Source organism: Saccopteryx leptura, chromosome X, assembly GCF_036850995.1.
Source record: "Saccopteryx leptura isolate mSacLep1 chromosome X, mSacLep1_pri_phased_curated, whole genome shotgun sequence".
NCBI lineage: Eukaryota > Metazoa > Chordata > Mammalia > Chiroptera > Emballonuridae > Saccopteryx > Saccopteryx leptura.
Genome location: NC_089516.1, coordinates 42,081,431 through 42,106,607, shown reverse-complemented (window position 1 = coordinate 42,106,607; position 25,177 = coordinate 42,081,431). Strand labels below are relative to the sequence as shown.

At 39.0% G+C, this 25,177-nt stretch overlaps 1 protein-coding gene across 1 annotated transcript; it reads left to right on the top strand.

Annotated features, from left to right (window-relative positions):
* The first annotated feature begins 19,453 nt into the window (after positions 1 to 19,453).
* Positions 19,454 to 24,770, top strand: BMP15 (bone morphogenetic protein 15). The gene is made up of 2 exons (XM_066357357.1): positions 19,454 to 19,808; positions 23,911 to 24,770. The coding sequence occupies exons 1-2, from the start codon at positions 19,454 to 19,456 to the stop codon at positions 24,768 to 24,770; spliced, it is 1,215 nt and encodes a 404-aa protein (XP_066213454.1).
* Positions 24,771 to 25,177: the final 407 nt, after the last annotated feature.

Sequence of the window (25,177 nt, the reverse complement as noted above, 5' to 3'; positions counted from 1 at the left end):
CTGCCCACCCACAGGTAGTACTAAAATCCTGGGATTTTCTGGAGCTATTTGTCATATAGACTTGGCTCTGCTACAAGATTCTAACCTACCAACCCCTCTTCTTCTCAAACCCAAAGGGCTTGCTCTACTGGAAGTGATCTGTCTCTGGAAATGGCTAAATCCCCTGGTGCATTCCACTTAGTTCTTTACCTTGAGCATCTGGGATGGGGATATAAGTGATTTTAATCTGCTTTTTAGTTCAACAACGGGATGATTAATCATTGCTGAAAGTATGTTTTAGGCTCTAAACCTTTTCCCTGCACTTGATTATGTTTCAAATTGGCTGATTCTGCTCCAGTGCCACCAAAATATTAGTTCTGGCCAAAGTACTATTTGCTGTTTCCCACCCATGCCTCCTACTTGCAATTCTCTCTCTGATCCCCTTTTTTCTTTTTAGCTCTCTTCCTTCCCACAGAAACTTCCAGGAATACCAAGCCCTTGCTCAGGGAAATAAAACTCTCATGTGATAAGTTACAGTGATAGACTAACAGGAGTGATGATTTAATGCAGTGAGGATCTCAATGATTCCCTGAAATCCTACCATGTGACTATCCTCCCACTTATCCAAATAAATACTCCACATTACCATGTACAGCTACATAGTTCCTGTCAAAAATGACCTAGAAAACTGAGGTAAGTGCATTCATCCGTTCAATCATTTATATACTTAATTCATTTATTTAACAATTTTTTGTTAGTACCTCAGCTGAAGGCATTCTAGACAAGGGGAGTAGCTTGAGAAAAGGCAGAAAAAAATTAAGGTAGAGCTTGACTAGTGGTTCAAAGAATTGTTTGTACCTGGACTTAAATAGAGGTAAGATGCAGATGTGCATGTAAATATAGATGAAGCCTGAGAAATAGTTACAGGACAAGTCAGAAAGGGACTTGCTTGTCATCCTGAGGAATTTGGAACTTTATATTGAAGCCAGTAGAGAGCTGTTGAAATATATTAAGCAGAATAGTGACATGATCAGATGTGTGTTTTAGAAAGGTTACTCAAGTAGTCATATTTTGGACATTATTGAGCAAAATTAAATACAGTTTTAAGATATCATTCAAGTGAAAAACAGAGTCTCAGCCTATAAACATTACAGGAAAATCCTTCTTTCTTTAGGGGTCATCAGAAAAATTAAAATATAGCTTATATAAAAGCAACTAAGAGCAGTATAATTGGGTCTGAACAGGATACCCAAGGGAATCTGCTTTTGTTGGCAGTGGACTCATTCTATCTATAGCCTGACCTTAACTAATTTCTGGTTTTTAGAGCATGGGCAATAGATTTGATACATGATACTTTCCCATCAGCACTTGAAAATTTCACCCATTAAAATAAAAACAAAAAACAAACTTCCTGAATGCCCTACACTCCTCTGGCGACCATTTGTCTCTTTTCTCTATAACTTCTGAAAGAATTTTCTTGTTTGATTTTTTCCATTGTCTCACCTCCTATTCACTCCCAAACACAATGCATACAATTAGATTAGTACTATCACTACTTCACCAATCACAGCTAACTCTAAGGTTATCAATGACATAAAGCCAATGATGCTAAAGCCAGTGGTCAGTTGTTTGTTCTTATATTCCTTACTTCTGTGCCTAATTCAATACAGTTTATTATGTACATCTTCAAACATGTATATCTTTACCTTCTAGTCCCAGCATCTTCCTGGCTTTTCATCTGCCTCCTTGGCCTTCTTACCTCTATTCAATTTTAAAACGTTGGAATCATCTAAGTTTCAGCCTAGACCTTCTTGTTTTCTCATTCTCTCCTCTAGATAAACTCAAACATTCCTATATCTTCAGTGATCATGTATGTGCCAACAAATTTTGTATTTGTAGGTTTTGCTTCTGAACTTCAAAATAGTGTATCCAATTGCTTACATGACATGCATTTGAAATCACAACATTCAGAATCAAACTCATTATCTACCCTCCTCTCCAGACTTGCTCTTTTTCCAGTGCTCTGCAACTCAGTAACAAGGACCACCATTCCTCCAATGTAGCACACTAGATTTCAACTATTTAAAAAAGTGTTTTGTTTTCCAAATACAAAATCATTAATGTAGTCAAAATGATCACCACATGGTTTGACCCCTGCCAAATTCTCCAGCCTCATCTCATGTTCATGCCTATGCCAAACTTGCCTTCTTTCAATTCTGTGAGGACATTTTGGTCTTTCTTTTTTTTTTTTTTTGCCTCAGAGTCTTTATATTGGTGTCCTCTTCCCAGGATATTCTTTTCCTAAATCATTACCTGGTAAACTTCTGGTTAAATTTTATTTCTTTACTTAAATGTTACTTCTTTGGGTGAACCTTCCTGGACCCATCTGATTAAATTAGATCTTCTATTCCAACCTTTATCTTCTGCTGAGTTATGCTCCTAGGGAGGTTCATAAATTTCCTATATATCACTTCATTACAATTTAAAATATTTTTCCACTTGTGAGGCTGTCTATATAATGTCTGCCTCCCTTACTAGACTACAAACTCTACAAGGACATGGACACTATTTGTATTGTGTTTTTCTGTATCCCCAACATAGAACTGACACCTAAGAGGTAGTTAATAAATATTAATTCAGTGAATATACTTACAAATGAGTGAATAAATACAAGTTTTTCTCAAAGAGCATATTTCTCTCTATTCAAGAGCAAGGGCCTTCTGAGTTTGGGGGCCTACTTCATGGTCTAGTGAGTGGATACTCTAAAAGATTAAGAATTTCTTTTTTTGTGACAGAGACAGAGGCAGGGACAGATAGAAACAGACAGGAAGGGAGAGAGATGAGAAGCATCAATTCTTTGTTGCGGTACCTTAGTTGTTCATTGATTGTTTTCTCATTTGTGGCTTGACTGGGGGGCTTCAGCAGACTGAGTGACCCCTTGATCAAGTCAGTAACCTTGGGCTCAAGCTAGTGAGCCTTGCTCAAACCAGATGAGCCCATGCTCAAGCTGGCGACCTCGGGGTCTTGAACCTGGGTCCTCTGCATCCCAGTCTGATGCTCTATCCACTGTGCCACTGCCTGGTCAAGCTGAAAAATTAAAAATTGTCTTTGAGAACACAATGATATTCTCAGCAAATTTCCCATTTTTTTTTACAATTATTTCCCAAGTTGGAGCTGAGTATTATCCTCTCTTATTCTCTTTTTGCCACAAGGCCTTTCCCTGGGATTTACACCGGCTTTTCTTTAACCTGAGAAGAGACCAAAAGAAAAACACCATAAAAATGTTCACTAGATTTTCCTGAGAATCCAAAAAATTTGAGGTCTGCTTATAGATCTGAATGAAGTTTTGAGTTGTCTGTAAATTTATGTAAAGAATTTATCTGGGGTTAATTCAGTTATTCACAAATTGCTTTCTTCTTCAACTTTCATTTTTAGTGTGAGAGATGGAATCTCCTTATGGTCCAAATGAAAAAGTAAACATTGGGGCATAAAGTAGGAAAGCAGAGGCAAGCAATCTATGTTTGCAAACCTCATGATCCCCAGTGATTGATTATATTCCAGATTCTGGCTCCCAGTTCCATGGGACCTGGTCTTTCCAGAAGTCTTGCCACAGTAGTAGGAGAAGGGGACACTTTGTAAGGACAGTAAAGGAGAACTATCAACCTGTGCACTTTCTTTCTGACATCAGAAATGAAAAGTAAGACAAAGACATTTCTAGTCTTATCAGACTCAGCAGGACAGTGTCAAGGATTTGTTTAGAGAAAGTGACCATTCTAAAAAAAAATCCCTTACACCTCCTCAACCCCACACTGTTGGTCTCAAGTGCTCGCCTTAAGTCCAAGTTCTAGTCTTTTCCTTTTTAACATGAAACTCTGAAATTACTCCTTTTTACGTTGAGATATAATTGACATATAACAATATATTGACTCTGGCCAGTTGGCTCAGTGGTAGAGCATCAGCCTGGCATGTGGAAGTCCTGGGTTTAATCCCAGGCATGGCACACAGAAGTGACTATCTGCTTCTTCCCTCTCCCTTCTTCTCTCTCTCTCTCTCTTTTTCTCTTCCCCTCCTACAGCCATGGCTTGATTGGTTTGAGCAAAGTTGGCCCCAGGCGCTGAAGATGGCTTCATGGCCTCACCTCAGGCATTAAAATAGCTCAATTGCTGAGCAACAGAGCAATGGCCACAGATGGGCAGAATGTGGCCCCCTAGGGTGCTTGCTGGGTGTATCCTGGGCAGGGCGCATATGGGAGTCTGTTGCTCTGCCTCTCTGCCTCTCACTTAATTAAAAAACAAAACATTATATTAGTTTCAGATATTCAATATAGTAATTTAATATATGTATATATCATTAAATGATCACCACAATAAATCTAGTTAATAACCATCACCACGTGTAGTTCCAATATAACTTTGTGATAAGAACTTTTAAGATCCACTCTCTTAGCATGTTTCAAATATACAATATTATATTATTACCTAAAGACACTGTGCTGTACAATACATCTCGAGGAATTATTTTATTTATAACAGGAATTTTGTACCTTTTGACCACTTTCAATCACACTGGCTTTTGAGATGAGGGCAGAGTTTTCAGACTTGCAGAACAGGAAAATAGTTATTGAACCTTTGAAAAAGCCACTCTTAACTTCCTTCTCTTCTGTCCCAAGTCTCCAGAATGTCTTTCCTAGTGAGTCGTTTTGGCCTGGCCCAGGCTCCACTGATATTCAGCCATGCCCAACCCCTGTGTAACTGATATACAATAGAAAATGGAGTTATGCTTATGCAACCAGTCTCTCTAGGACTTTCAGGGAAAGGATAGTCTTCCTATATTTAATATAGGAAGCCAATTACCTAGTCATTTGCTTTAGTATCAAATAAAAAAAAATACAAGTGGCTACTGGGACCAGAGGAAAGGAGGCCAGATAATAGAAATATGGTCAATGGTTTACTGATAAATTGTTTATCCAGGAATGACCAAAAACTTCAAAAGTTACATCAGCTAATGCTGTATCTGAGGCCAAAAGGATCTTTAGAATGTATTATCATTAGCTCTTACTTATGTACTTGGCTAAAAGAAAACATGCTCTTCTGGTTGCCTAGGAGTGATATGGTCTATAAGCAATGATGAGAGTTAAAATTCTGCACTCTTATGCTAAGGTTTAAAAGGTTATGTTTTTAGTTTGCCATTCCCAGAGATTCCCTTTTGGACATTCCCTCAGCCCAGGGATCCCAGGAACATTATGAAAGCTCTTGTAGGAACCATTTGGATAGAATCTTCTCTATTCTTATGACAAAAACCGAATTCTGGAGACCCAGAATGGGAAGCCAACCTGTGAGAGTACTGAAGAAGGTATGTTCTGACTCCTCACAGATACAGTAAAAGCCCTGAAGCCGAAGTCAGAAAATCTGAGTGCAAATCTGCCTTTCATTATAGCTGTTATCCAGGTTAAATCATTTAACTGCTTTGACCATCAATTCCACTTTCTGTAAGATAAAAATACCCATAACTATTTCACAGTTGTAATCAATAAAATAACACGGTGCACAAAGGATCAAGTATATGCTTAGACTGTATTACTTTTATCTGAATTTGCTGCCTAGCACTTCCTTAGTGTATCACGGTAGGGATAACACTGTTCTTTAGGATCTGCTTTGCAGAATCTTTCACAATCTCTTCAATCTATTCTTCTTACAACTTTCAGGGCAATATTTGAAATATTCTGAACTGATTCCAGAATGGCATATCTTCTTTTCTCTACCTATTAAAATCCTACTCGTAACTAAGAACCAAATTCAAGTGTCATTCTCATTGCAAATCTTCCTCAAATGCTCTTTAGATCTAATATAAGAGCTCAGGGAAGGCTTCCTCAAGGAAGTGATAGCTGAAATATAAAGGCTGAGTGGGAGTACCCTGGGAAAGGGGAGGGGAAGAGCATATACTGAGTATAGGAGAAAGTATATGTAAGGTCCTTGAGGCAAAGGTACTATAGTTTCTTGGTAAAACTGAAGAATAACCAGAAGGCCAGTGTGATTAAAACACAGAGAAGGCCCAAAGCCTAATGAATAGAGTAGTTGCAAATGGCTGTGCAGTTAGTGTATTACACAAAGGTGCCCTGTCAAAGGGGCATGTGAGGGCTTAAATCCAGCATAGAACTGTGTCCACTCAAAAGGGTTATATTTTTCTAATTTATGAATTCTTGTTTTAATTGTCAAAAAAAAAAAAAAAAAGATGTACAAAGGTTAACAGCAGCCCTTAAAAGTTCATGCATGTTCTGGCTTCTACCCACCACACAATCGTTACCTGGAACTCTATCCCCCACTCTCTTCTCTGCACACCAGCTATGTGGATCTTTGCCATCTTTGGGACCTTTACAAATGTTTTCCTTACTGAACTGGGTTCCACTCTCATCTATCCAATATGGTGGACCACTGAGGCTTGATGAGTGTGTTTTAGTGCAGGGTCTATGATTCAAGGCTAGTTTGGCTGCCTAGGAATCTGAACCTGAATGAACTGCAATTGAATTAGACCCTTCCCCTTGTTCATACTAGGGATGCTGGTGCAATGTCCATTTCCAAGTGCTGTGAGGAGTCATTGTTGCTACTTATTCATGGCAAAGGGGGTTTTTCTTTTACTGGGACCTCTGGCATCAGTAGAGATAAAGAGAGTCACAAGGACTTATTAATAAGGCAATAATAGCCTTCTAAAAAAAAGAGTAGCCTGACCAGGCCATGGTGCAGTTGGCCTGGGATGCAGAGGACCCAGGTTCGAAACTCCAAGGTCACCGGCTTGAGCACGGGAACACTAGTGTGGGATCACTGGCTTGAACATGGGATCAGAGACATGACCCCATGGCTTGAGACCAAAGGTCACTGGCTTGAGCAACGGCTCACTCACTTTGCTGTAGGCACATATGAGAAAGCAATCAATGAACAACTAAGGTGCCACAACAAAGAATTGATGCTTCTCATCTCTCCCTTCCTGTCTCTCTGTCCCTATCTGTTCCTCTTTCTGTCTCTCTCTTGAAAAAAAAAGGGGAGAAGAAAGCACAAGGATGGGAAAGTGATTGTTTCAGATTTTCTTCTACCTCAAAACTCAGGACAGCCTTCTCTGAGGACACATTGAAAGAAGAGTCCAGCAAGAGTCTTCCCATTAGCCTAGATTTTGGCAAGAATGATAAGCTCTCACTGCAAACATTTGTTCAACAAATTTTTATTGAGTGCCTATAATAATAAATAAGATAGGCATAATTATTGACTTCAAAGAGCTTATTTAGTGTTATTACTTTTTATTTTATTTTATATTTTAGTGAGATTACCTTATAGAGTAACTGAGTTTTGTTAAGGAGCTAAGTGGTTATTGGCAGCTTATATAGCAACCTGCAATCTAGAAAGAGATTATCTTGACTTGGGACCAAATTCCAGTGGAGTCTACCATTTGAGAGCTATACAACCTTGGGCAAGTTTCCTTTTCCTATCTTCAATTGCCTTATCTGTAAATGGGAATAACAATACTTAATTCACAGAGTTGATCTGAGATAAAATGAGATACAATAATATAAAAAAGTGATCATCCCAATAAGTCTAGTACCCACCTGACACACACCATACTTAGTTATTAGAACATTATTGACAATATTCTTTATGCTGTACTTTACATCTCCATGACTTTTTGTTTTTGAGAGAGGTAGGGAGAGAGACAGGATCATCAACCTGCTCCTGTATGTACCCTGACCAGGGAATTGAACCGGTAACCTCCACACTCTGGTATGACGCCCCACCCAACCGAGCTATCAGGCCAGGTCTTTCCATAACTGCTTTTATAACTGGCAATTTGTACATCTAATCCTTTTCCTTTTTTACCCATCCCCGACCCTTCCTTATAATCTTTGTTTTAAAGAAAGACATTTTTTATTAATTTTAATTTATTGTGTTTACATGGATTCAAGTATCCCACTGAATACAACTCCCTCACCCCCACCCTGTGTCCTCCCCTCACACTCTCCATGCCCCTCTCTCCTCAAAACCCACCCCCTTCACTCTAGGATTTGCTATCTTGCTATCTATATCTCCGTATTATGTATATATAATTTAACGAATTCCTGTGCCTTCTCTGATCCCATCCTCTAATCCCCCCTCCCTCCCTCCAATCACTGCCCATCTGGTCCCTGTGATCTTTCCTCTGCCTCTATTACATTCCTCAGTTCATTTTGTTTATTAGATTCCACATATAAGTAAGATCATATGATATTTGTCTTTCTCTGCCTGGTTTATTTCACTTAGCATAATAGTCTCCAGGCCCATCCATGCCATCACAAAAGATTTCCTTTCTTCTTTTTCACAACTGCATAGTATTCCATTGTGTATATGTATCACAGCTTTATAATCCACTCATCCACTGATGGACACTTGGGTTGTTTCCAGATCTTGGCTATTGTAAACAATGCTGCAATAAACATGGGGGTGCATATCTTCTTTTGAATCAGTGATTTGGTGTTCTTGGGATATATTCCTAAAAGTGGAATATCTGGGTCAAAAGGCAGTTTCATTTCTAATTTTTTGAGGAAACCCCATACAGTTCTCCACAGTGGCTGCACCAGTCTGCATTCCTACCAGCAGTGCAGGAGGGTTCCTTTTTCTCCACACCCTTGCCAGTACTTATTGTGTGTTGATTTGTTAATGAGCACCATTCTGACAGGTATGTTGTAGTATCTCATTGTGATTTTAATTTGTATTTCTCTAATGATTAGTGACATTGAACATTTTTTCATATGCCTATTGGCCATCTGGATGTCAATTTTAGAGAACTGTCTATTCAGTTCCTTTGCCCATTTTTTATTTAGATTGTTTATTTTCCTGGTGTTGAGTTTTAGAAGTTCTTTATAATTTTGGTTATTAACCCCTTATCAGATGTACTGGTGAATATGCTCTCCCATTGTGTGGGTTGTCTTTTATTTTATTCATATTGTCTTTTGCTGTGCAAATGCTTTTTAGCTTGATATAGTCCCATATGTTCATCCTGTTCTTTATTTCACTTGCCCATTGAGATAAATCAGCAAAGATGTTGCTGAGAAATGTCAGAGAGTTTACTTTCTATGTTTTCTTACAAGATATTTATGGTTTCACAACTTACATTTAAGTCTTCTTTTATGCATTTTGAGTTTATTTTTGTGTATGTTGTAAGTTGTGGTCTAGTTTCATTTTTTTACATGTACCTGACCAATTTTCCCAACACCATTTGTTAAAGACACTGTATTTACTCCATTCTATGCTCTTATCTCATTTGTCAAATATCAAATGAGCATAATGGTGTGAATGTATTTCTCGGATTTCTGTTCTGTTCTATTGACCTGTATGCCTGTTCTTATGCCAGTACCAAGCTGTTTTGAGTACAATAGCCTTGTAGTATAACTTGGTATCAGGAAGTATAGTACTTCCCACTTCATTCTTCTTTTTCAAGATTGCTGAGGTAATTTGTGTTCTTTTTTGGCTCCATATAAAGTTTTGGAATATTTGTCCTATATCTTTGAAGTATGTCATTGGTATTTTAATAGGAATTGCATTGAATTTGTAGAGTGCTTTTGGTAATATAGATATTTTAACAATATTAATTCTTCCCATTCATTAACATGGTATATGCTTCCACTTGTTTGTATCCTCCTTGATTTTTTTTTATCAATGTCTTATAATTTTCTGAGTACAAGTCTTTGACCTTGTTGGTTAAATTTACTCCTAGGTACTTTATTATTTTTTGTTGTTGCAATAATGAAGAGGACTGTTTCCTTAATTTCTCTTACATACAGCTTATTTTTGGTATATAAAAGTGCCACTGATATCTTAATATTAATTTTATATCCTGCCACCTTGCTGAATTCACTTATTAGGTCTAGTAGTTTTTTGATGGAGTCTCTATGGTTTTCTATTTACAGAATCATATCTTCAGCAAATAATGATAGATTTACTTCTTTTCCAGTTTGGATGCCTTTTATTTTTTCTTCTTGTCTGATTGCTGTGGCTAGGACTTCCAAAATTACATTGAATAAGAGTGGTGAAAGAGATCATCTCTGCCTTGTTCCTGATCTCAAGGGGATTGCTTTTAATTTTTGCCCATTGAGTATGATGTTGGCTGTCAGTTTGTCATAGATGGCCTTTATTATGTTGAGTTATGTTCCCTGTATTCCCACTTTGCTGAGAGTTTTGATCATAAATGGTTGCTGGATTTTATCAAATGCCTTTTCTGCATCTATTGATATAATCATGTTATTTTTATTCTTCATTTTTTATGTGATGAATCACATTGATTGATTTGCAAATATTGTACCAGCCTTGCCTCCCCAGAATAAATCCCACTTGATCATGATGTATGATGTTTTTCATGTATTGCTGGATTCGGTTTGCTAATATTTTGTTGAAAATTTTAGCATCTAGTTTCATCAGAGATATTGGCCTACAGTTTTCTTTCTTTGTAGTGTCTTTACCTGGTTTTGGAATGAGGAATATCCTTGCCTCATAAAAGGAGTTTGGAAGTCTTCCCTCCTCTTGAATTTTTTGAAATACCCTGTGAAGGATAGATGTTAATTCTTCTTTGAATATTTGGTAAAATTTTTCTGAGAAGCTATCTGGTCAAGGACTTTTGTTTGTTGGTAGTTTTTTGATAACTGTTTCAATTTCATTTGTTTTATCAGCCTGTTTATAGTTTCTGATTCTTCCATATTGATTTTTCAAAGATTATATTTTTCAAGGAATTTATCCATTTCACCTAGGTTGTCCAGTTTTTTGGCATACAGATTTTCATAGCATTTTCTTAAAATCCTTTGTATTTCTGAGGTATCAGTTGTTACTTATCCACTTTCATTTTTAATTTTTTTTAATTTGTGTTCTCTCTCTTTTTTTCTTGGTTGGTCTAGTTAAAGGTTCATCAATCATATTTACCTTTTCAAAGAACCAGCTCTTGGTTTTATTGATCTTGTTTATTGTTTTTTTTAGTATTTATGTCATTTATTTCTGCTCTGATCTTCATTATTTTCTTCATTCTATTTCCTCTGAGCTTTATTTGTTGTTCTTTTTCTAGTTCTCTTAATTGCAGGATTTAGTTGTTTATTTGAGCTTTTTCTTGCTTTTTAAGGTATGTGCCTGTAGTGTTATGAATTTCTCTCTCAGGACTGCTCTTGCTATGTCCCATAGATTTTGGGTTGTTGCATGTTTATTTTCATTTGTTTTAAGGAAATTTTTTATTTCTTCCATGATCTCATTGTTAACCCATTCATTATTTAATAACATGCTATTTAGCCTCTAAGTGTTTCAGTGATTTTCAGTTTTTCTATTGTAGTTGATTTCTATTTTTATGCTATTGTGATCAGAGAAGCTGCTTGATATGATTTCAATTTTCTTAAATTTATTGAGACTTGTTTTTTTTCCTAACATGTGGTCTAGCCTAGAGAATGTACCATGAGCACTAGAAAGAATATATATTCTGCTGTTTTGGGATGAAAAGTTCTGAAGATATCTATTAAATCTAGTTGATCTAGTGTGTCATTAAATGCTGCTGTTTCTTTGTTAAATTTCTGTCTGGAGGATCTATCCCTTGATGTTAGTGGGGTATTAAAGTCTCCTACTATTATAGTATTGCTGTTGATCTTGCCCTTTATGGCAATCAAAATCTGCTTTATATATTTAGGTGCTCCTATATTAGGTGCATAGATATTCACAATGGTTATGTTTTCCTGTTGGATTGCTTTCTTTATCATCGTGTAGTGACCTTCTTTATTCCTTAGTATAGCCTTTGTTTTAAAGTTTATTTTGTCTGATATATGTATTGCTACCACAGTTTTTTTATTTCCATTTTTGTGAAATACTTTTTCCATTGCTTCACTTTCGGTCTATGTGTATTTTTATTTTGAGGTGAGTCTCTTATAGACAGCATATGAACAGGTCTTGTTTTCTTATCCATGCAGCTACCCTATGTCTTTTGATTGTAGCATTTAATCCATTTACATTTAATGTTATTATTGATATGTATTGTCATTTTATTCTTTAAGTCTACATTCCTCTTTTTCTAGATTTTTTTTCCCCTTTGTTCTGTTTACAACATGCCCTTAACATTTCTTGCAGTATTGATTTGGTTGTAATGTATTCTTTTAGGTTTTTTTTTTTTTTTTTGGGGGGGAGCCTTTTATTTCTCCTTTAATTTTAAATGATAGCCTTGCTGGATAAAGAAGTCTTGTTTGTAGGTTCTTGCTTTGCATTAATTTGAGTATTTCTTGTCAATCCCTTCTGGCCTCAAGTGTTTCTGTTGAAAAGTCGGATGTCATTCTTATGGGAGCTCCTCTGTAGGTAATTAACCGCTTTTTTCTTGCAGCTTTTAGTAGTCTTCCTTTGTCTCTTAACTTTACACTTTAATTATGTGTCTTGCTGTAGGCCTTCTTTGGTTCCTCTTTAATGGAACTCTCTGTGCTTCTTGAACTTGTGTGACTTTTTCCTTCATCAATTTAGGGAAGTTATCAGCTATGATATCTTCAAACAGGTTCTCTATCCCTTGTTCTTTTTCTTCTCATTCAGGAACCCCTTATGATGTGGATGTTGTTTCTCTTCATGTTGTCACAGAGCTATTTTAGAGTTTCCTCTGACTTTTTGAGCCTCTTTTCTTTTTGCTGTTCTGCTTCTGTGCTTTCATTTATTTTGTCCTCTAAATCGCTAATTTAGTTTTCTGTTTCATCCAGCCTGCTGTTAATTCCTTCTAGTGCAGTCTTCATTTCTGATACTGTATTTGTCATTTCTGACTGATTCTTTTTTATGATCTCAATGTCCTTTTTGATACTTGCTATCTCTTTATTTAGGTTCTCATTATGTTCTTCCACTATCATTCTAAGATCCTTGAGCATACTGAAAATCATTGCTTTAAACTCCACATCGGTAGTTTTGTTACTTCCATCACATTCAGTTATTTTTCTGGGGATTTCACTTGTTGATTCATTTGGATTGTATTTCTCTGTCTTCCCATTTTGTCTGTGCATACCCTACTCCTTTGGGTGTACTGTTTGTGTAGCGAGCTGAGTCTGGTGTTGGTATTGTCTGCCTCCAGCTTCCAGTTTTGTTGTTTCTAGATCTTCTTGATTTGCCATCAGGTGTTGTTTGTAATCTGCTGTAGGCTACTTCTCTGCTGCTACTGTTCTTTTTGTTATTTGTGTCAGTGTTTTCTGTGCCTTAGTTTGGTCAGGGGTGAGAAGCCCTTCCTTAAGATACCACTCTAACAAGGGTTCTTAGGTCCTGAACTGATGCTCTCCACATCTGGCCACTGAATTTGCCAGCCCTGGATCTCCCTGGCATGAACCTGGCACAGACATCATCTCCTATGACTGGCCCTTAGTCACCTTTTTGAAGCTACAAGTGATCCAGAATTTGTAGCTGCCTCTGCTGGACCCAGATTCCATTGTAAATATCAGCTACACTCCTAGGCTGGCTTTTGTCTTCTCCTGGCCTGGGGAAAGTTCAATTAAAACTGCAAGTTTCGCCCTGGCCGGTTGGCTCAGCGGTAGAGCGTCGGCCTAGCGTGCGGAGGACCCGGGTTCGATTCCTGGCCAGGGCACATAGGAGAAGCGCCCATTTGCTTCTCCACCCCTCCGCCGCGCTTTCCTCTCTGTCTCTCTCTTCCCCTCCTGCAGCCAAGGCTCCATTGGAGCAAAAAGATGGCCCGGGCGCTGGGCATGGCTCTGTGGCCTCTGTCTCAGGCACTAGAGTGGCTCTGGTCGCAATATGGCGACGCCCAGGATGGGCAGAGCATCGCCCCCTGGGGGGCAGAGCACCGCCCCTGGTGGGCGTGCCGGGTGGATCCCGGTCGGGCGCATGCGGGAGTCTGTCTGACTGTCTATCCCCGTTTCCAGCTTCAGAAAAATGAAAAAAAAAAAAAAAAAAAAAACTGCAAGTTTCCCTGAGTCCCGCTTTCTGCTGCCTCTTACTGCTGACTGCTTGTTGGGCTCAGCATGGTAGTTTAGGAATTAGGAAGGATAGTTGGATAGTTGGTACGGCTTGCCCCTTAGCCTGAGGTGTCATTCTATTCAGACTTTTTTTCAGCCTTCTGAAATGTGTGGCCACAGGAGTCCAGTAGGTGTGGCCTCTGAGATGCAGAGGTTTGGTTTGACCACTGGCCTCCCACTGCTGCCGCGGGCACACCTGCCCTCCGGCAAGTACTCAACAGTGTGGCAGGGCAGTGCAGCTCGGACCTCAGCACTGAGATCCTGTGTCCCTGACGTGCACCCTGGTTCTGAGCAGGTCTTTGCTCTGACTGGAGTGGAAGATCCTCCTGTGGTTGTGGTAATTGCTTCCTTTTGTTGCTGTTGCTTTTCCCAGGAAAAATGGCCACTTAAGTGTTGGGAATTGACTCAGCACTGGGGTGGCCTTCCCCCACAGTGTCTCTCCCTGGGCCTCCGAGTTTACACTCTCCTCTTGCAACTCCAGTCCTCTTGGCTTTCGCCACCACTGGAGCCCCAGGCAAGTGGTTGTAAATGAGATTTTCTGTGCAGTCCCTTTAAGAAGGAGCCTGGGTCTGAGGGTTTTGTCTCTTTCTCACAAAGAGTAATCCAGCTCTTTTCTCAGCTAAATACTGTCAGTAAGCCTCTTCTAGTCTATGGGGCCCTAGGCTGGGGCTCAAGTCCTGGGCCTGAGGACCCACACCTCTCAAGACAACCCACTCTGTCGTGAGAGTCCCTTAGGCTGCCACTCGCTCCTGGGAGTGGGGCAGCACTCTCCACGTCTCCTCCCTTCCTACCAGTCTCAGTGTGGATTTTTCAGTGACCTTTGGTATAGATTCCTCTTAGTTTAGTCCAAAGTTGGTTTTTGAAGATGATTGTTCTTAAATTAAGTTGTATTCCAATTTGGTTTTGGGAGGTGAAAGTTGGAACGTCTGCCTACTCCATCGCCATCTTCTGGTCTGAAAGTCTTTTTTTATATATTTTTATTAATTTTAATGGGGTGACATCAATAAATCAGGGTACATATGTTCAAAGAAAACATCTCCAGGTTATCTTGTCATTCAATTATGTTGCATACCCATTAACCAAAGTCAGATTGTCCTCCGTCACCTTCTATCTGGTTTTCTTTGTTACCCTCCCCCTCCCCCTTTAAACAAAACATATCTAGAAAATATGTCCATTTTTCAAGAACTCAGAACAGTAATCAAAGGAAATGTGGTTTGGAGAAATGTTTTCTGTCTTTTATGTCACCATTAAGGTTCTTATCTTCTTGAGATAGAAACTAAATGTTTTATCTTGGTATCTCCCAACCTACTCTAGTGCTAGTATTGTGCCTGGGAGTGCTGAAGATTGAGGACTTGTCATATTAATTTCTATAGTTCCAGGGTCTAGTATAATTCCTAGAACACAGTATGCTTATTGCATGCATTAACTCATTTAATCTTCACAACAATCCTCTAACGCAGTGTCATTAGTATTATTGTAAATAGAGGAAACTGAGTCACAGAAACATCAAGTCAATTGCTCAGAATTACCAAGCTAGTTAAGTGGTAGAGCTGGAATTTGAATCCATGTAGTCTGGCTATAAGCCTGTACTCTTAATATCTAACGTAAGGAGATGCTTAATTAGATACTTGTTGCATTAATACAATTGCAAGAAAATGTAAATTGTAATCATGTAAAAGAAGGAATCCATTATATATATGTACTTTATACAATAGTCATTCTTCCAAAAACTAGGTAAGAGTCTACTCTTTTGTCAAATTTCATGCACTTTACTACTAGGCTTAGTGTATTATGGTTTCAAAAATTTATCCACACCACATATTAAGGGTTCCTATTGCTCAAAGCAAATTGTGGTAACCCATTTTGTTATTTTAAGAGCCCCTTTTGTCATGTCAATAATCACCTCCTAAACCATTCGTTTTATACAATTAGTTGTTTTCCACATACTGGCTTTTCTAAAGCAGGAAAGGTTCGTAAAAAATCTTTAGCTGATTCTGTTCCACTTCTCTACAACCAGCCCCTCCATCTCACCCTACACCTTCCACCATAAGCCTGGAAAGAAAATTGGCGACTTCTTCTGGGTGGTTTGGGCAATAGCATACATTGGACCCACCTGGGGGCATATTTGGGAAATAATCATGTCAGCTCCTTTTAATTCTAGTGCTAAGAATGGGGTTGGTTTTTGGGTCCTTTTCTGAAAATAAGAAAGCTGACTTATTCAATCAGGCTAGTCTCCTGAAGCCCTGTTGGGTAAAAGGATGGAATAAAAATTCAGCTGAACTTTAGAAGAACACTAAACAGATATTTCTTTCAATCAGATACATTTTATATATAGTTCTGAATCATTGACTATTAATGATAAAATTTATCATTTATTTAGTATTATCTATATGCCAGATTCTTTATACATATTATCTCATTTAAGTCTTACCATACTCTGGAAGGTAAGGAATATCCCCAATTTACAGTTTAAAAAGCTGCAATGAAAAGAGGTTATGCAATGGCCAATAACAGGCAGAACCAGGAATTTAAACCAAAATTATGCTTTTTCCAGTGTAATATGCTATCTCTTTTTACTTCTTGTGATCCTGTGTTAAAATCCATTACTAAGAGATGGCAGAGAAATGTTCTTGACAGATGTAATCCCAATTGAATACCACTGAAACATCAAAGAAAACTATGCCCATAACTCTTATATGGACCCTTTGATAATTGTCCTGACAACTTGTTCTTTTTCTTAGTTATGTTGAATAGAAAGAGAGAAAGTTTAAATTGGTAACAGACAGAGTTCAAGGGCCAAAGAGAAAGTCAGGACAGCAGAGAAGGTCGTAAGAGAGGAGGTGGGAGCTTTGTGGATACAGGGGACAGAAAGGCTTCTTGTCTGCAGCTCATTAATCCAGAACTAGCACATCATGGAGAACCAAGCTTTCTGGAGAGCAAAACTTACATCAAATATAGTTACAATTAAGTTGTGTCTAGTACTTATTTTGTGCTAGGCACTCTTTTGAGTGCCTAATATGTATTAATTCACTTAATCTTCATAAAAATACTGAGGTAAGCCTTTTGATTAATCCCATTTTACATATTACAAAATTGAAGCAAAGAGAGGCTATGGTTTCTATTTTACAGATGAGAAAACTGAGGCACAGAAAAGTTGAATAACTTGCCCAATATCAATCTAATAAATGGTGGAGCTGGAATTTAAACAAGATTTTGGCATATATTACCTCCCCCCATATGTTGTAAGGATAAGTATTATTTCAGGAACTGTTTATTTCAGGTATACATGTCTATGTGAGTCTGTGCTTATGTTTGTGTTGGGTTGCAATGTAAATGAATACATTTACACAATTATTTTTGCGAGTCACAGACAAAAATATTTAGAAGCTACTGCTATAACAATAGTATTACTGAATTATACATATTTGACCTCACCAGAGATAATACAGGTTGCTCTTTAAAATGATCATCTCAAACCACATCCCTACATCACTGTAAGAGAATTACCTATGTTCTATTTCTTCACCTGAACTTAATAGCATACTTTAAAAAAATTATTTAGGAAATTAAATTTAATGGAGTGACATTGATAAATAAGAGTACATAGGTTTCAGGTAAATATTTCTATAGCATTAGAACAGTTGATTGCATTGTGTGCCCATTGGCATTACAATTTTAATATGCTTCAAATTCAATGGATGTGGAATCATATCTTATGTGATTTTAAATTGAATTTTTCTAATTTCTATTACTTCTTTTTGCATGTTTTTGCTATTCAGGTTTTGCCTACTGTGAATCATCTGTTTAGATCCCTTAGTTGTATGTTACTGTAAAGAATAAAATGTATTGAATATTCTCAGAACAACTCTCTGAAGGAACCAACAATTCAGATGAAGAAACTCAGACTGGAAGAAACCTTGCTTCAAGTCACCCAGCTAATGGTTTTTTGAATTGGGATTTGAGTCCAGACCTAAAAGATCTATGAGCCCAGGACTTTTATTTTACAATATATGCCAAGGACCAAGACCATGTTAGAAAAAAAAAATAGAGGCAGGAAATAAATAATTTTGAGTACGTAACCATGTCATATTTCTAAAACACAGATCCTTATATCCTTGCAACAACCTGAGATAAAACATGTTATCTCCATTTTACAGGTGAGGAGATTGAGGCTCAGGAACATGGAGATATTTGCTTTGAAGAAGTTAAATTACATCTAAGAAGAGACAAATTCTCAATTTAAAGAAGGGTATAGAGAGGAGTAAGCAGCAGTACAGACATACAGGACAGAGAGGCTTTTTGGCTGCCTCTACACAGCTCATGGAGACAGAACTAGCATATCGTGGGGAGCAATATGATTACAACATCAATGCCTGTTCCATAGTTATAGTGCCTGTCCGTATATATTCTTGGTATGAAGTAAAGTCTTCCCACCAATCAGTCCTGCCTCATCATTTCCTAGAGCTACGGCTTGACCTCCTTTCCCACCTTCTCCTTAGAGCCCCAACAAACTTCTTTTCATTGAACAGAACCTGAACTCCACCTACCATTTTCTGTAGAATCCTGGTCTGGGAAGCCTGAACTAAAATGACCCAGTCCTGCTGCCTCCCATTAACCAACCAAGCTAGGTGAGCTCCCAGCCAGCTTCCACAGATTCATCTCCCTCACCCTACCTAGGTTTCTCTAATGAGGCCTACCAGGATCTCAGCACCTTCTATGGTAAACCAGAAAATTCTAAGTCAGGGTACTCAAACAGAGCTGCACTTTAAAATCACCTGCAGGACTTGAAAATTTGTGATGCCCTGGTACTACTCCAGACCCACTACATCAGAATCCCTGGGGATGGTACCCAGGCATTCGTGATAAAGCTCACCAGGTAATTCCAATGTACAGCCAAGATTGAGAACCACTGTTAAGGCATCTTCTTCAAGCTCCAGCAGCTAAATTTACACATTTTAGTGTTCATAGGAACTTCTTGGAGCATTCTTGGGGACCCAGAAGTCTGCATTCTTACCAGTCACTGCAGATAATTTCACTTCAACTCATCAGCAGACCGTATTTTGGGAAATGCTGCATGAGAGACAGTGCTTCATGGAAGTGGGATGGGAACAAAAAGCCTCTGGCCCTTTAAGTACTGATTAAGAGACTTCCTTTAAAGCTGTGAAGCAGAGCAGGCTAGGGCTGCTTTTTATCATCCTAGTGGATAAGGTAAGGGAGCAGGTTCTGAAATGAACTTCTCCTTTTAAGTTATCTCTGGTTTCTAGCCTTGGAGAGCAGGAGGGGCATGCTGCCTTGTCCCACCTGCTATTTCTATTTGTTTTGATGCAAAGAAGCCATGTAGGGAGACCTAATTTTGTCCAGAAGATCCTCCCAGAGGGAGCAACACAGGGCCTGCTTTCCATTTTTTTTTCTTGCCCTAGACTTGTGATTGTGGAGCCAGTATGCAGTTATCTGTATGACAGGAAAGAGACAAAGTGATATCTTTTGGCCTTGGGCTGGAACATGTTGCTGAACACGAAGCCTTTCAAGATGGTCCTCCTGTGTATCCTTAGAATTCTTCCTCTTTGGGGACTGGTGATATTTACGGGACACAGAGTCCAAATGGCAAAGGTAGGGCAGCCCTCTATTTCCCTAGTGGCTGAGACCTCTACCTTGCCCCTGATTCGGGAGCTGTTAGAAGAAGCCCCTGGCAAGCAGCAGAGAAAGCCACGCATCCTAGGGCATCCCATGCGGTACATGCTGGAGTTGTACCAGCGTTCAGCTGATGCTCATGGGCACCCTAGGGAGAATCGCACAATTGGGGCCACCATGGTGAGGCTGATAAGGCCCACGGTCAATGTAGCAAGGCCTCTCAGAGGTGAGTTTTTATACCATACTGTCCTGGAGGGGAAAGAAATGAGGGAGGGAAGAATGTAAAGAAAAGAAGGATCTGTGAGTTTACTGTCAGGCTTCATTGCCAGGTAGTCAGTTTATTTTCTCAGCCTTGGTTTTCAAAGAATGGCAAACTTGGGAAAAGCTGATTCCAATCCTGCTACCCTTTAGTGCCATGGGGCCAGAGGCAGATTAAGGTTGGTTGAGGCCCCAGGCACAGAAGAAAATACTGGGCACCTTATAAAAAAAGAGAGAGACAGGGAAAATAAAAATACATGTTAACTATATTTTTTAAATAAATAAAAAATATTATGCACTATTAATGTTAAAATTGCACATATAAAACCAAACTTGTTGTCATTAGAAAAAAGTATAAAATTGGGGTTTTTTGGAGTTCTTCTGAAGTCGGGGCCCAGGGCGCATGCCCGGCACACCCACTGTTAAATCGACCTCTGTATGGGGCCTACCTGAGAAGTCTCTCCTGGTTCCTGGGGCAACTGAGTGATGTGTCAACTCCTATCTTTCAAAGAAATTATTACTGCTTGTTATGTCACTGAAAACTGTAATTGAGAAATGCCTATATATTTTCTGTGGGAGGTTGTTTATATGTTTTATTCTTAGAAGGCAAAGAGTACAGAATGCTGAGTTGGGGAAAGTTACAAAGCCTCAGAAAGGACAAGAACAAGCTAACATTTGAAGTTCTGTATACCTGGCTCAGTGACTATCTGCCATTGTACTTAATCCTTAATGATAGCTACTATCATTAGCAGTCATGGAACAGTTGGAGCAATTGGCCTAAATTTTAAAGATAAAAAAACTTTTTTCTTCATTTTTTAAAAATTTATTGGGATGACACTTAACAAAATTATACAGGTTTTAGGTGCTCAATTCTACAACATATCTGTACAGTATATTGCATGTTCATCACTCCAAGTCAAGCATCCATCACCTTTTATCCCCTCTGTACCCTCCTCCATCTCCCTCCATATCCCCTCCCCCTGTCAATCACCATGCTGTTACTCATGTCCATGAGTTTTTTCCCTTTTTTTCAGTTTTGTTCAATCCCTCCACTATCCCCCTCTATAGTACCCCCACCTTGACAGCTGTCAGCCTGCTCTCTATGAGTCTGTCTCTATTTTGCTTGTTAGTTCATTTTATACATTAGATTTCACATATGAATGAAATTATATGGCACTTGTCTTTCTCTTATTGGCTTCTCTCACTAAGCATAATGCTCTCCAGGTTCATCCATATGTTACCAAGAGCAAGAATTCCTTCTTTTTTATTATGTATATATATGACTGAGTAGTATTCCATTGTGTAAATGTACCACAGCTTTTTACTAATGGGCATCTGGACTGCTTTCATAACACGGGTATTGTAAATAATGCTGCAATGAACACGGTGCATATATCTTCTTCAAATTAGTGTTTCATGTTTCTTCAGATAACAATAAGAAAAACTAAAGCACAGAGAGGTTGAATACCTTGCAAAAGTTATGAGGACAGTAGATATCAGATAGGGTTTGAGCTCAAGTCTGTTTGATTCTAAAATCTGTTCATAACTTCTTAAGTGTTGAAATGTTATACTCCAATATCCTTGTATATGAAGCAGTTTTTAGATTTAGACCTTATTGCTACATTGAGTTTTTGGTACCAAACATACTTTAGAGTTGTCGTTGTTCCCATCATGCTTAATTCTGTTTTAAACATCTTCATTAGAACCTCTTCCAGGATAGCACTAGGCTCCTGGAGTGTGCACATAATCATCCAATTCAAGGAGATTTTGGGAACCTGGTGAGATTAATATTGGGCTTTTGCTAGTCTCAGAGATGACAACAGACAGGATTTATACTCCTTCCTCTGGGCAAAACAACTTACATACCCCTATCTAATGTTTCCTGTGAGCTTACCAGGTGCTAGGCATTGGGCAAAAGACAAACATCTCCCTTACTCCTCACCACTCTCATATGAGGTAGGTAGTATTAACATACTCATTTTATAGGTGAAGAAGCTCAGACTTAGAGTAACTTACCCAATGTAACACAGTAATTGGTAAAGCTCAGTGTGGAGCCCAGGCTTTAGGTTCCAGAGCCTGTGCTTTTAATCACCCTGCTGTGCTGATTCCACAACAGATATTAATTAAGCACCAAGCACTGTGTTTGGGCTGGGTATAAAGAGGCAAATAACTGCTTCCATGACTTCTAGGTGACATAATGGTGGTACAGTATGAGAAATGCTTTGAAAAGGATAAGCAGTAGGGTTCCCAGGACTCCAAAGAAGAAATAGTCCACTGCTTAAAGCAAGCAAAGGGTAGCAAGGAGAGAGTCAATAGGCCTCATTGAGAGTGATTTTTGAACCATACCTTGCAGAAGTAGTAAGGAGACTATGTATAGGTATAGGAAAGTGCATTTTGATTAAAGAAAATGAAACTAGCTTGGTGTGGGTAAGAATTCACTTAACAAATATTTATTCAGTACCTACTATGTGATAGGCACTGGTCTAGGTGCCATGATACTGATGTGGCAAGATAAGCACAGTTTTCATGGGTGAGACAAACAAGTAAGCACTAAAATTGCAAAATTGTGGTTAAGTGCTATAAAAGAACAAAATAAGTTGTTTTGATAAAGAATAGCAAAAAAGTCCTCTTTTACATGGGATTGTCAGAGAAGGAATGTTTGGAGTGGTGACATTTGAGCTGAGGTCTGTAAAATAAGAAGTTAGGCATGAGAAGAGTAGAGAGAAATCTGACTTAGGCCAAAGAAACAGCATGTGCTAAGTCCTAGTGAAAGGAAACACTTCAACAGAAGGAAGATGAGCATGGCTGGAGCCTAGTGAACCTTTTGGAGAGTGGCAGGATGTGTAGCTGATGAGAGGCAGGGACTGGTAGGCCATTCTAAGAGCTCTGGATTTCATTCCTAAATGCAGCAGAAAGCTGAGAAATCAAGTTTATACAGATGATATCAGACTAGAAAGCAGTGTGTTTATAGAATTAGGCCAGTATCCTGGTCTGACAGTGGGACATAACTGGCATCTAAGAACTCTGGAAAGAATCTAGAAATGGATGACTAGAGAACAGAGCCTGATCTTTCCATCAGGAGATGATCCAGCTTAATCAAATTTTTCTGGAGACATCCTGGCCAATTGGCTTGGTGGTAGAGTGTCTAAAAGTCCCGGTCAGGGCACACAAGAGAAACGACCATCTGCTTCTCCACTCCTCCCCCTCCCCTTCTTTCTCTCTCTCTCTCTCTCTCTCTCTCTCTCTCTCTCTCTCTCTCTCCCCCCCCCCCCTCTCTCTCCCCCTCTCTCCCCCTTCCCCTCCTGCAGCCAAGGCTTGAATGAGCAAGTTGGCCCAGGGCACTGAGGATGGCTCCATGGCCTCACCTCAGGCACTAAGACAGCTCAGTTCCTGAACAACAGAGTATTAGCCCCAGATGGGGGTTGCCAGATGGATCTCAGTAAGGGCACATGTGAGAGTCTGTCTCTCTGCCTCTCTGCCTCTCATTTGATAAGAAAAAAAGAAGAAAAAAAAAAGAGTTTGCCTGGAGAGCTATGCCAGGTTCAATTACACAAGATGTGTGAGTCAGCTATTTCTCTGAAAAGTTCTGAGCAGACCTTCTAATAGTCAACTAATAATATGATTGATCCTCTCCCATACACACAATATGTAAACAAAATAATTGTATATTTGAGGGGATTTTTTTTTTTTTGCCTAGTGCTATGAGTGATCTAAAAATGAAACACAATTTCTCTTAAAGAAAAAATATTTGGGCTCAAATCTTGCTTCTATCATACACTGGCTATATGTTCTCTGGCTTCGCTGAGAACCTTATAAACCTTAATTTCTTTGTTTATAAAAATGAGAATAATAACTAGCTCATAAGGCTATTTCAGGTTAAAGAGCTAATGTGTGTAAAGCATCTAATATATTATTAAGCCCTCAATAAACAATATCTATTATCATGATATTGAGTTAATTTTAGGCCTGCTTACAGCTGTCACTATGTACTGAGAGGTCTGTGAGGGAGATTCAGGCTCTGAGATAAGAAGTTTTTAATCCTCTGTTCTTGTTTCCTCTTACTTATGCAGGCCCTTGGCATATACAGACCCTGGACTTTCCCCTGAGATCAAACCAGGTAGCCTACCAAATAGTCAGAGCCACTGTGGTTTACCGCCATCAACTCCATCTAGCTGGCCTCCATCTCTCCTGCCATATGAAACCCTGGGTCCGGAAAAGCCCAACCAACCACTTGACCTCCTCAAGAAGAGGTTCCTCAAAGCCTTCCCTGCTATCCAAGGCTTGGACAGAGATGGATATTATGCAACTCGTTCAGCAAAAGCTCTGGAATCACAAGGGGCACAGGATTCTACGATTCCAATTCATGTGTCAACAGAAAAAAGGTATTAAGGGGCTTGAGCGTCTGTGGCATGGCCATTCATCCTTGGACACTGCCTTTTTGCTACTCTATTTCAACGACACTCATAAAAGTGTTCAGAAGGCCAAACTTCTACCCAGAGGCCTGGAGGAGTCTATGGAAAAGGACTCTTCTCTTCTCTTACGGAGGGCACGGCAAGCAGGAAATTTTGCATCTAAGATTGCTGGCCCCTCCCAGGAACGTAATGGGCCTGAAAGTAACCAGTGTTCCCTCCACCATTTCCAAGTCAGTTTCCACCAGCTGGGCTGGGATCACTGGATTATTGCTCCCAATCTCTATACGCCAAACTACTGTAAAGGAGCCTGCCCTCGTGTACTACGCTATGGTCTTAATTCTCCCAACCATGCTATTATCCAGAATCTTGTCAATGAGCGGGTGGACCAGAGTGTTCCTCAGCCCTCCTGTGTCCCTTATAGGTATGTTCCCATAAGCATCCTTCTGATTGAGGCTAATGGGAGTATCTTGTACAAGGAATATGAGGATATGATTGCCCAGTCTTGCACATGCAGGTGACAGCACAAGTACAGTTATCACAGGTTTCCCAAGAAATTAGAGTAGGATTTAAAATAAATAATTATCAATGTTAAAGCTGTAAGTGATCCTCTACATAATCTATGGTTCTATTCTATTCCTTACATTAGGTGTTGTTACTTAAGTCTCTTCCCCTGTTTATGATCTCCTCATGATATAAAAACAGCTCTGACACCAAACATCAGTATGTTTTGACTACTGGTCAGAGCCCTTAATGTTTGAGTAACATGGTCTTCGAATACGTCCTCTCTATTTTCTTGTCTTTTCATTGTGACTTTGTTAAAAGCCACTAGTCCATGATGATAGAACTTTAGGTATTGTCTTACCTGGGAAAGGTGGAATCTTTGTAGTGCCCATCTTCTGAGGATCTTTAGAAGATTTGGGGTGAA

Excerpts from the sequence above, each read along its gene's own strand:
- BMP15 (XM_066357357.1), top strand. The coding sequence starts at position 19,454 with ATGTTGCTGAACACGAAGCCTTTCAAGATGGTCCTCCTGTGTATCCTT. Across the intron at positions 19,809-23,910 it reads TGTAGCAAGGCCTCTCAGAG|GCCCTTGGCATATACAGACC; the intron begins GTGAGTTTTTAT and ends TTACTTATGCAG.